General features: G+C 30.7%; 3 protein-coding genes across 5 annotated transcripts in view; 1 reads left to right on the top strand and 2 right to left on the bottom strand.

The window, feature by feature from the left end:
• Positions 1-12,323, bottom strand: part of LOC117183153 — a 73,989-nt gene that overhangs the window by 11,569 nt on the left and 50,097 nt on the right. For both annotated transcript variants that reach the window (XM_033376371.1, XM_033376372.1), the window contains exons 3-8: positions 6,055-6,426; positions 5,842-5,973; positions 4,610-5,740; positions 4,349-4,526; positions 3,594-4,266; positions 3,395-3,515 (exon numbers count right to left, since the gene is read on the bottom strand). In XM_033376371.1, the coding sequence (XP_033232262.1) occupies positions 3,395-3,515; positions 3,594-4,266; positions 4,349-4,526; positions 4,610-5,740; positions 5,842-5,973; positions 6,055-6,426 (2,607 nt within the window). The remainder of the gene's footprint in view (positions 1-3,394; positions 3,516-3,593; positions 4,267-4,348; positions 4,527-4,609; positions 5,741-5,841; positions 5,974-6,054; positions 6,427-12,323) is intronic.
• The window catches only part of LOC117183154 (DNA replication complex GINS protein SLD5), a 101,232-nt gene that overhangs the window by 74,374 nt on the left and 14,535 nt on the right, over positions 1-12,323 (top strand). The window lies entirely within an intron of this gene.
• LOC117183155 lies at positions 9,879-10,925 on the bottom strand. Its single transcript, XM_033376378.1, has 2 exons — positions 10,552-10,925; positions 9,879-10,452 (listed from the first exon to the last, which is right to left on the bottom strand). The coding sequence occupies exons 1-2, from the start codon at positions 10,709-10,711 to the stop codon at positions 10,280-10,282; spliced, it is 333 nt and encodes a 110-aa protein (XP_033232269.1). The 5' UTR covers positions 10,712-10,925; the 3' UTR covers positions 9,879-10,279.

Here is a 12,323-nt window from a genome sequence, read left to right as displayed (position 1 = left end):
GGCGCATACTTTGAATAAAATATTTGTTATCATTCTCTTGAAATAAATGTGTTTTTTTCTTGAAAAAATACCGGTTTCATATGTATACACCTGGTATTATGCGCAAGAATTTCATGTCTATTGCGTTAATTTTACTCTTATCTTTTTCTTGATAAGTCCATGTCTCGTTTACCTTCGTTCATGTGTCTATCTAACTCCTTATCTATCTTCCCGTCCTCAGTAAATAAGGTACCAAGGTATACGAACTTATCAACTTGTTCAATTCTGTCATCATTTAATACAATATTGCAGTGTTTTCTCACTCTTTCCTTCGAACACCATACTTTTTGTTTTATTTGCGTTAATTTTTAGGCCCATGCTCTTCATGCTTGCATTCAGTTTATTTAACATTCTTTGCAAGTCTTCGATTGACTCTGACATAAAAACTTTATCATCTGCGAATTCTAACCCACGTACCCTGACTGTTTGGAGATCCGTACTATGTGATAGTACACAACAACACAAACAAAAAAGCCATCTAACAAAATGTTGTGTGAACCTTTGTTTGGACACAGTAAAGCTTTAAATTTGGATCTAATCAACCAATGAGAAGCGAGCTTTAGCGACCACTTGTAGGTGTTTCAAACTTCGAGATAATGTGTGCTTTTCGGCGAAACACTTTTCAGATTTCGTATTCAGTCATTTCGCGTCAAGTTACTGCCCTTTCATTTTTTATTTCAAAACGCGAAGTTCAACCTCAAAATCTTTTTAAACAATTGAATCCTTCTTTCTAACATTTATTAAAAAGGTTAAACTATAAAAAAGATCTATCTCTCAAAATTTCTGTTACATAACTTGTAAGAAAATTAACGAAAACATGAACATTCCTGAAACCCAGCAAACTTGTCTTCTTAAAAACTTGTAAGCAAGCCTAAAATTAGATAACACCTTTAACAACAAAACAGTTTCTTTCTCCGGTTCCTCACAGAATTTCTATTACCTGACTTTTAACAAATCTAACAAAAAATGTCAACACACGTGAATCCAGAAAAAATGTAACTTTTTTGTTTGTTGGCAAATTTGCAAGGTTTATCGTGCCTGAACAAATCCTCGATAGCGCTGCTGTGGCTAACTATGAACTAATGGCGATGTTCAAAAGCATTGCGCCTAATGAAAAATGTTTGATTTTATTTCAAGATTTGACGCAATGAAAATTAAAACGGTTTCTGTAAAAGATGCACAAAATTAATTCGAAATATAAAAAAAAGATTTCAGTTTCATGAGTGCAGGCATATTTTGATTTTATTAAATTAAATAAGTGAGCTGATAAACTGGGTTAGATGCTCTGTTCAGTGCTGTTACTTCCTAGGAGACGGCACTCGCTGCTTATCTTGTACGTGTGTTCACGCTGGTTCTCAAAGAGAACACGAGTGTAGTAAAAGATTTACGTGAAAATGGATATGGTAATTAAAACTGGACTTCATGCGGTAACTGCTAAAATTCTATTTAACCCAGAAACTATAAAAAAGGGAAATGCACTAGCCTCCTTTCATGTTTATTGTCTACGCGAATTACATTCAAATGGATCAGGATTCATAAGTGGTAGCGTGATAAGGAAAAATTCAGTGACAGAAAATCGTTATCAAGTTAAATTGGAAGTAAGTATGACTTAAGTTTGCAAAATAACCGTTAATTCTGCAGTTGCTGCTTCGCGCGCTGTCAGTCATTTCTAAATTTTAATTAAGGAATTGCACATACTCAATAGGATATAGGAAATTTTATATATAAGGTGGTTTCAATAAAAACTTAATAATAAACAGTAATTTTTTATCATAGTTATGGTGGCGCTGTAGTTTTTCGTGACTTCGCAAAGATTGACCAGCACTATAGTTAGAATATTTTCAGACATTTCACGACAAAAACAATCACTCAGGGCTGAATTTAGACAAAAACTTAACCCAGGAGATACGTATTAAGGAAATGTGTGAGAATGATGAAGAGTGTCAGTGGAGTGAATGGCGCCTGCAACGAAAGATCTTTGATACTAATGGGCCCGAGTGGAGAATTTACATGACTTTGCGAAGCTCTTCGCCTACAGAGATTGGACAACGACATGGGTCAGAGCAGTGTTGCGAAAAAAACGTGTTATTTAAATGAACAACACGAGAATTCCAGATCAATCTAAAAAACATCCCCCCCCCCCCTTATATCACCGGTTAAAATTCCCTTCCTAACCGAGTGAGTCACGCTTACCACGAAACCGATATGGCTCAATGATATAATAATACTATTGTATAATTCAAAAAGAGAGTTCAATGCCACTTAAAAATCCCTGTTCAGTAAAAACAATATTCACAAAATCAAAGGGTTAGACACTACTAAATTCAAGTGTACACCTGTTTCTGAATTATTTTCAATACTTTGTATTCTTTTCATTTATTTTAAATCTCCTCAAATTCTTGAATTCTAAGGACTAGTTTAAAAACCTGGATTAGTTAAGAGTGAAGCAACAATTTACTTTAGTGAAAGTTTCCGATAATTACTATTATTTGTTGTATTTCATAATTAATATTAGTATTTTTTTACTTTTAAATCAAGTTTTATTCAAAAACGACTAACACTTCGTAGATATTTTCATTAAGGAAAATCAGCGATTAGTACGAACTTTGACACAGATAACAACACAAGCAAACTTAGAAAAAAAATTAAATCAACAAGCAAGAAATAACCATTTTTTAGAATAGCAGCTTAATTTTTATTTTAGTTCTTTTAAATTCCCTTCAATTCTTTTACCTTTCCTTGAATTATTTTTAACTCAGCTTGAAACCTTTTGAATTCCTTTAAATTCTGTTAATTTCCTTTAAATTGTTTTATCGGAAAAATAAGGTATTGCTATTTTTCCGAACGATGACGTATTAAGATTGAGCAATTATGGTATAATAAGGTTTTCGACAATTTATGAAATCAAAAAATTCTTTAAAATAAAGTACTAGAAAAAATAGAATATACTAAATATATAATAAACAGAAATATACTACAATGCTTAAAATGTTGTGCAGTATTAATTTTTGTTTAATACATGCAACTTCTCCATTCTTGAAATCAATAACACTTATGCACACTTTTATTGCGATATTAAAAGTTAATTTAAAGTAGACTACTTCAATATTTTCTTACACCGAGGTATCTAAATGCACTGAAAATAATCGTACTTTGTTCATCAAATTTCGTTGAACATGTACACCGCCTTTTCAAGCAATGTTCCTAATGTTGCAAATAAAATTTGGATTTGAAAGCTTAGGTAAAAGCTCGGCTTTTGTTAAATATTAAAATAACGATAAAGCGAAAACAGCCTGTATTATCTGAGAATAACTACGATTCTAATTGGTAAAAAAAAAATCAATAAAAACAATACCTGCTTCTCAATCCTCTTTGATATTTGTGCAATTTTATCGTTCTGTGACGTCTTCAGAAAAATATTATCCATGCTTTTTGATTTCTCATTCTCGAATGTCTGATCTTTCTTGTCAGATATGCTATAAAATATTTAGTAGATTGTAAAATCTTATTGAAAAATGATCCTAAGTGTCTAATCGAAAACTCGAAACTTTTACCTTGAAATATTCCAGTCACTATCGTTAAATTTTTTCCTTTCCGGATCATGTTCAGTCAAAATCTCGCCCAAAGATCTGATTTGCATTGAATCTTTGTCGGGACTGTTTTTCAGGTCAAAAATAACTTTCTTTTTAACCATACTCCCAACTGATCCAGTAGCTGACTTTAAAACACTTTTGTTATTTTTTGGAGACATTGAAAAACTGCGAATTGTTTCCTGTAAGTTCATATCAATGAAATACGAGTCTTGCATAATGTTATTCAAATTCCTATTCGGCGTAGAGGTTACTTTCGCACTCGTCATGTCGAGAGTGGGATTTGATTTTCGATATTCTTCATTTGTTTGTTCAAAAAAATCTTCAGTACTTTCGTAAGAATGCGATAATTTTTTTAAACTTATATTTGAATCCATAAAATTCTTTGTATTTTGAATTGTACCATTGATTATTTGGTCTGTATCGATGGAACTTCGCCTACGAGTTGGAGTTGACCTTGAATCGTTTTGTGATTCCATTCTTCTTTCTTTTAATGGCCAGTTTCCTTTGTCTCTTTTAAGTTCTCGTATGTCGAATTCGCTTAATTTTCTCCGCAAGATATCCATACCAAATTGTTGTTTTGCATGAGTTTTTTCTGGTGTTGAGTTTCTAGATCGCATCACTGGCGTTTCAGTTTCTTGAAAAAAAAAATTATATAGTTTTCTAAACAAAAAAACTTTGGTTTCTAATACTAATAGTAATTAAAAACTAAAATTTACCAAGAGATTTCCGTATCTTTAGAGCTTTTATTGTTCTCGACTTGACGTTACTTATCATTCTGTTGATGAGGGGTATTTTTGCAGACTCATATTTCTTAGGCTGGTTTTGCCTCAAAGACAACTTTTTAGAAACGTCAGATAATAGTTTCTTGCTAATTTCCTCGTAAGCCAAGAATTTCTAAATTATAAAAGATTATTATCAGTTGACTTTTCAATTATATATAATTAAAATCCACTCAAAATTATTATTTTCTCAATTACCTTAGAATTTAATTTTTTCTGGTGTTTTAAAATTTCAAATTTTTCTTTGTATGTCGCATTTGGAATTCCGTTCCATTCAGGATCAATGCCCAATTTTCGTAACTGATCACCAAAATTGTTCTTCAAATTATTTTTCTGTTCGTTCAGTGCCAAAGGATTTTCGTGTTGAATTTTCTTATTAAACTTCTTGGAAATTGGAGACTTAAATTTATCAGGTTCAGGATTCTCGTACAAGCTCTCAGAAGACAATTCTTCGGTTTCCGACACTGATTTTACAGGCTCACTTTCTTTTTCGCTACTCAATTCACTTTCCTCGGACTGATTTGATTTTGTTGCCTGAGAGTGAAACTTCTCCAAATTATTTTTATTCATACTGCTCCGGTGAAACTTATCGTCTCTAAATTCTGAAAGGTCGATTGTGTCTTCGCTGTATTCTTCAGAAAGTAATTTTCTATCCAGATTTCCTTCATTTAAAGCTGACTTTAAGACTGAATTAAAATCCTGAACTGTGACAAATCCACTTTCAAACGACTTTTTCATTTTGTTCTGTATTTTAATTTCAGATGTTTTCTTCTCGGGAGCTCTCGAATATAAATTCTCAGATGAAAAATATTCTATCTGAGACGAATCTTCCTGAAGAGGTTTTTTTTGTTCTTGACTAGGTACACTGTCAAGATATTCAAATATGAGTTCTGCTTTCTTAGCCTTTTTTGAACTTTCCTTTTCGTTGAAACCTTTCAAAACCATTTTAATTTTTTTACAGCTCTCTGGAATATTACTTGGAATGGAACTTTTGGAATACTTATGTTTGGCATATTTTAAAGCTGAACTGCGTTTGCATTCAGAATGATCCCGCGAATGCGCATCTTGAACTCCTCGCGACATGTGGCTCAAATGCTCGTTTTGGGCAGTAAATATTTGAGATTGGCATATACATTGATTTTGTAAGTCGTTAATTTTAGATTCGTAATCCCGTGTCATTCGATTTGCTGTTTCTTGAGTCAATTTTAATTGTGCAATTACATTCTCTATATCTGCGTGATGCTGGCTTTCTAGATGTTCTAATTTTATCTTCCAATATTCATCTTGTTTGAGAAGTTTGCCATATATACTTTCCAAATCTGACGTTACCTTGATTGGAAAAAGGAAAAAAAAGATTTCCCATATGAAAAAATACAAAAAAAATGCAACAAATAATTATAAATAAATATGTATTGAGAATAAAAACTTACATTATCATGCACTTGATTTCCTAACTTCTGAATTTCGTTCTCCTGCTGTCGAATCAATTCTTTAATATTTACATTGTCATTATCGTATAATCCATGAAACCCAATATCCTTGAGACCAGTTTGTTTTAAGTTCTGTAGATTAAAAAATTATTAAATTTTCTAAACATAAGTATAAATTTCTTAATTCTATTCGAATAAGATAATTATACCCACTCTAAGTTCACTAAAAAGCAATATCTTCAAACTGCTTATTTCTTCTTGATATCTCTTGTGCTGTTCTTCCATTCTGAAATCTTGGTTATTATCATTTCTCTGTTCCAAACTGTTGAATTCACTGTGTTTGAAGCCATTACTCGTAGAAACATTCAGAGAAGCTTTATTTGATTCATTCCTAATTACTCTCTCCGTTTGGTTCAATCTTTCTTTCAATGTTTTAATTTCGTTATGCAGTTTTTCAGTCTCTGCACGATATTCTTCTTGAACAGGCGAAGAGGTTGTAAAAGCCTCTGATAAAGTTGGATGTCGACGAGATATGTGTGCACAAACGAACATTGCGGATATGAACGTCTTTGGACAATGAGGACACTAAATAAAGAAATTATGTGTCGTCAACTCTAAATAGTTACTATTTTTTAATATATTTGTTATGGGAATATAATTATTATGTCAGAATAAGAGAATAGAGAAGACTTCTTAATAAATGAATAAATAATTTTTCCTAATTAATACAAACCAAGTTGAAGCCTTCTAAGCCATTGAATAGGTTAAAAACGTCCAAGGCTTCAAAAATGAGATAATTTCCAAACAACAAGCATTGAACATTGAAATATAGATTAAGTGCGCTTTAAATTGAACAATTTCGAAAAAAAATCGTTTAAAATTATATATCATCATGAAATTCAAGTGCTTATAACTGTACAATAACAAATTAGAAGCATAAATCTAAACAATTAAAAATTTTAAGATATCAGGATTTCGCAGGTTAAAAATGTAACACTAAAATAACCTCCACTTTGATATTTTAAAAGATTAAAAATTGCATTACTTCAGTAATTTTAATTATATTAACCCTTAACTGAAACTATCTGTAAAAAATACTCCAAAAAATTTTTGAGCTCGAATTAACCATACTAAATCCTGTAAAATGAACTATGTGTCATGTAACTTAAATTAAAATAAAGGCTAATGATAATTTAATAATTTTAATACTAATTTAAAAAGTTATATGCTTTCCAACATTTGCAAAACTTTCAAAAAATAGAAAAAATATTTTTTTCTAGATTAAAATTTTGATCGAAAACTTAGATCATTTACAAAGTCCGAAACATAATTTTTTAACGAGTCTTAAAACTTTTGGTCAACGTTCCTAGTACATGATGAAAAGACCTGCAAAATGTCTTTCTCTTGAAAGATCTTAAAGTTTCATTCGTTATTTTCAGTAGATTTTAACAAGATTTACAAATTATATTTATGATATTTTTCACCTAGACCAGGGGCGTCGGAACGATTTTTCTCATGGGTGGGCTCACCGAAAATATGTTCAAAAATAGAAAGTTAAGATCTAGGTTTGCAACTGACCTAGATAATTAACAATCAAATAGATTAGCTGTATTGGGATATTTTTAAAATGAAGTGAAATTATTGTTTTAATTTTTTTCAAATTAACTAAACATTTGTGTAGACTTTTCTTAGTTTGATAATTTATTATATTTGAACAAATGTAGTTGAAATGGATGTTTTAAGCGTGCCCCCAGCGCAAACAATAGTTCTACATGGACGCGTTTTTAGCTTGCGTATTGCGTATGCGCGTGTAAATCAGTTGCGCAGAGCAGTGCAGCCAACTGGGCTAGTTATTCGCGCGGCGGGAAATGTTTCTAGCCGTTCAAGATGGTTGTCAGCTAGCCGGTCACATGTATCATATTATCAAAGTTTGCATTTCGCGCACCAGTTTGATTTTGTTGTTGTCGTCTTTGTCAGTGTCGTCTGATCATTGTTGCTGTTGCCGGGTGTTGTTGTCATGGTTGTTAGGCCATTCTTGCCTCAGAATAAATAGCAAATAGCTCAAACTATTTTTTATTTATTGCCCTTAAGAAATTGGATTCAAAATAACGCCAGAGGTACATGAATCAGGTTGCATTTTCGAATTTGTTAGCACTGCCTGTTGCATATCGTATATCTCTTTGTTACACTTCGACGTGAATCTTTTAGATTGTTGCTCGTTGTTAAGATAAAAGCTGTGAATCATACAGGATTCAGACACTTTTGTTCATAAGAGAAAAGCCACAAATAAGTCACTTATTTCATTTTTTTAATACATAGATATTTAAAAATTTCATTTATATGGAATAATTTCTTAATTGAAATTTGTAGTTTTTTAGCAAATATGTAAAGTTTTGAAATTGCAATAATAGTAATGATTTTTTTTACTTTAAAATCATATAAAAAAGTTTTTAAAAAGATAGAAGTTATAAAACGGAGATATGAAAGTAAAATTTCAACAAATTTGGAGCAATTTTAATAAGGATTTGTTGAAAAGTTTACTTTTCAAATGCATAACAAAACATTGCTCGACTTGTATGGGGTTTCAATTTTTTAAATAGATTTTAAGGGATTATTTAAAAAATTTTACTAAATTGAAAAAAGTTCATATGCTTTTCTAGAATTAAAAAATATTTTTAATATATTTAAGATATTTTGAGATATTTACATAATCCATACATGTATAGAAAATGTTTGGCTTCATATTCTGAAGGTTAAACCAGTGATGTAGTCGAGACCTGGCGGGGCCAGTTATGGGCATTGTATTAACTACATTATACAATTTAAGCATTTTTACTTACCCCTCCTCCGAAAGTAGCGTAGCGTTTGGCCAAAGACTAATTTTGCGTTTATAAAACCTTTTAAATAAAATCAATGTGGGTAATATATTGAATTCAATACGAAACTCATTGAACTACAAAGGTTTAAAATTAATGTAGGTAATATATTGAATTCAATACAAAACACTTTGAACTCCCAAGATTTGAAGGCTTATATATTTTCTTAATTAACACAACAGTTCAGTTTCAACCAAAACTATTTTCTACCCGAAAAGATGGATTTTCACCACAAAAATATTATTTAAAAAAAATGTTAACCAAAAAATTTCATTAACAACCAAATGCCTGAACTTTCTAGAAAATGAGACAAGTTTTCCAAGAAAATATAATAATCAAATCGTCGAATTTTTATAGAATAAACAATAAAAGTTAAACAAATACTTAAATTTTTAAGACAAAATACAAATTTTTTAGAAGACAGTTGAATTTTCATCAAGAAAGTTCATTTTCAAACAAAGAAAGATTACTTTTCTACAGTGAAATATCAATTTTCAAAAATAGAATAAAGTTTTTAAGCTGAAAAGTCGGTTTTTTGTAAGCCATTGGATTTTTAAATTGGAAAAGCTGAATTTTGTACAAAATATCTCATTTTAAATCAACAAAGGTGAATTTTAACTAGATAGTTGAATTTTCAACCAAAAAGTTCAACTTTCAACAAACTAGAATAATTTTCGACCCAGAAAGACGACTTTTTAACAAAATATATGAATTTTCTATAAAATAGTAACATTTTAAACTCATAAAATATACAGGATAAAGCTTCAACCTCAAATGAAATATTTAACTTTTCAAATAAATCTCTGATAAGAAAAATAAGCTTAAAAAACTTTAAGAAATTTTTCAATTTTTAAATCAAAAACATGAATTTTCGACCAAGAAGATTAATTTTCTACCAAAAAGACGAATTTTAAACAAAATTAATTACTTTTAAACCTAAAGAGACGAATTGTCTACAAAAGAATTTTCAAATAATTAGTATAATGCTCAACCAATTTGTAGAATTTTCAACCAAAAAGATGAATTTTCAACAAACAAGTTTGATTTTCTATCAAAAGACGACGAAATACTTACATTTTTAACTCATACATTATACAGGATAAGGTTTTAACAAAAAGTAGAATAGTTAACTTTTTAGATATCTCCGATAAGAAAAATGTTTTGAACGACAGAAAAAAACGAATTTTTAACCAAATTCTTATGTTTTTAACCAAAAAACATGAATTTTCGACCAAGAAGATTGATCTTCAACCAGCAAAACCGGTCATTGTCGTTTGGTCATTGTTGCTGTGGTCGGGTGTTGTTGCATTGTCTTTAGATCATTGTTTAATATTACGTAATTTTTCGTAATTAAGGTCATATAGTAAGTACCATAATCCCTTAAGAATACAATAAAATGATAATGAAACATATTTATATATTTGGTAAAAACTTGATTTTTTATTATGTAATAATCACTTGTCAATTAACAAAAAAATGCATTTTTTAATTGTGCGAATGCCAAGTGGATAATACCAATTTTATTTTTCGTCTTTACCCAGTTTTCATTCTCGTGTGTCTCGTTATCTTGAGAAACACGGGTAACTTTCTTTACTCGGGAATGCAAGAAATTTTTTTTTAATTTCTATAAGAAAACCATTCCTTTCTACTTGTTGATCAAAATTCCGTTGATTAGAGTTTTTATCCTCTAATGGACTTTTTTTGTTGCTTTTACGTAATTTTTCAACAAGAACTGCTGCAACATTTTCAGAGAGATTGATTAAAAATTAATATTCATAATTCGAAAACATATAATGTGTACAAAATTTACATAGAAAATACGTGAAAATTATACCAGACTCTGAAAGTTCCGTGTGTTCATCGTCGTCAATAGATTGATTATGACAGCCGTGTTCTTCTGTTGTAATATTCTCATTACCTGCCTCTTGAATATTATTTTCAAACTCAATGCTATAGTTCAACTTCATTCTAGAAATGCGAGAAATGTATTGCATGCATTGATAACGATCGCAATAAATTTATAATGCAATAGATAGGATCCATTTCAATTCAAGCACACAGGCACACTCATCCCTACAAATCCCCTGCAAATAAAAACTGAATAATTGAAAATTAAAAACTAATTCTAAAAGGTAAAACTTATAGTTTCTAGACAACTTTAATGTTAAGCCAGTAAAACTGGAATTATTAAATACTTTTAAAATTCTGTAACTTCGAATTGAAAACTTCTTTAATTACAACTGGCCAAAATTGAATCATTAATATCTAAGAAATATTTTTAACATCAATATTTTTCAACTTAAAACGGCATAAAAGTGACAAACATCGGAATAAAGTATTAAAAAATGCGAATATATTTTTATTTAAAGTATTTGAATTGATCAAATTGAAAATGTTAGATTAGTGCAATTTTAAATGTAAAAACTTGATTTTTGTTAAATAATACGTTTTGAAATTGAAAATTAAATTTTGAAAATAGTAGAAAAATGATTAAGTTTTTTTAAACGGGGAAAAAAACTGAAAATGTTGAAACATGTATCAAAAAGCAATATCTTCGAGATGAAAATAGCGTTAAGTGGCCTTAGGTTTAAGAAAGTAATAAAAGTATTGCTTACAATAAGAAGCAAAAATTGTTTATAACTTTATCGATAAACTTCACAGAACAAAGTACCGACATTTTCGTTGATTGTCCATTGTTTACCAAATAAGACATGATATCGATGAGGTTATGAGCAGTTATTGATTTTTCTGTCCGCTCTGCTCTGACGCAAGCGCAATGGGGAGGTTGAAAGCTGCTCTAGTCAAAGTTCCACGAAGATTTGAATTGGATAAAAGAAAAATTGCTCTTTCTAATACAAATTAATAGTAGAAGTTTCTAGGTTATTCACAAAACAAGTTAAAAGTTATTTATTTTGAAAACTGTGATGAGACGAGCACGCTACAGTTATCGCTGAAAACATCGATCGTTCACGATCGAAGGTGGAGACTGAAGTTAGCATCTATTCTCGAAACGAAGTTCGATAAGAGGGAGAATGGTTGCAGACAACTGCAGATAAAATAGAATTTATATACTTTCGATACCGGTTACGGCTTAAAGTGACTTTCGCAGTCGCCTGTTTACCCTCTTTGCTTTTAAAATCATCACGAGATTCGTCGTACAGACACGGAAAGATTGCACACATTTTATTAATTCCTGCGTTACATCAGCTTCATTTTCTTGATTTTCCTAATCGAAGATTTTATCTCTTTCACCATCACTATCAGTCCTATCAGCCATCGCATTAATAGCCTAGTTCGTCCTATTTTTTCAAAAATGGTTACTTTTAAAGGGTCTTTATTTAACGAATGCACAAAGACGACTGCTTTACAAAAGACGGACTAGAAAACGCGATGCACCTCGTCCAATCATTGTATGAGCATGCGCGCTACATTAATAATAATAATAATAATAATGATAATGATAGCCTCGGTGACAGAGCCTCGGTGGCTCAGTTGGTTAGACAATTGGACTTCACCTCAGAGGTCCGGGGTTCGATCCCTGAGCCGGTGCCTCTGGAAATTTTTCAATGTACCTTTACCGAGGTTCTGGTGGTTCGGAACCCACCT

The sequence above is a fragment of the Belonocnema kinseyi genome, chromosome 2 (genome assembly GCF_010883055.1).
Source record: "Belonocnema kinseyi isolate 2016_QV_RU_SX_M_011 chromosome 2, B_treatae_v1, whole genome shotgun sequence".
In the NCBI taxonomy this organism is placed as follows: Eukaryota; Metazoa; Arthropoda; class Insecta; order Hymenoptera; family Cynipidae; genus Belonocnema; species Belonocnema kinseyi.
Note: the sequence above shows the minus strand (reverse complement) of the source record. Positions and strands in the feature narration are given on the sequence as shown.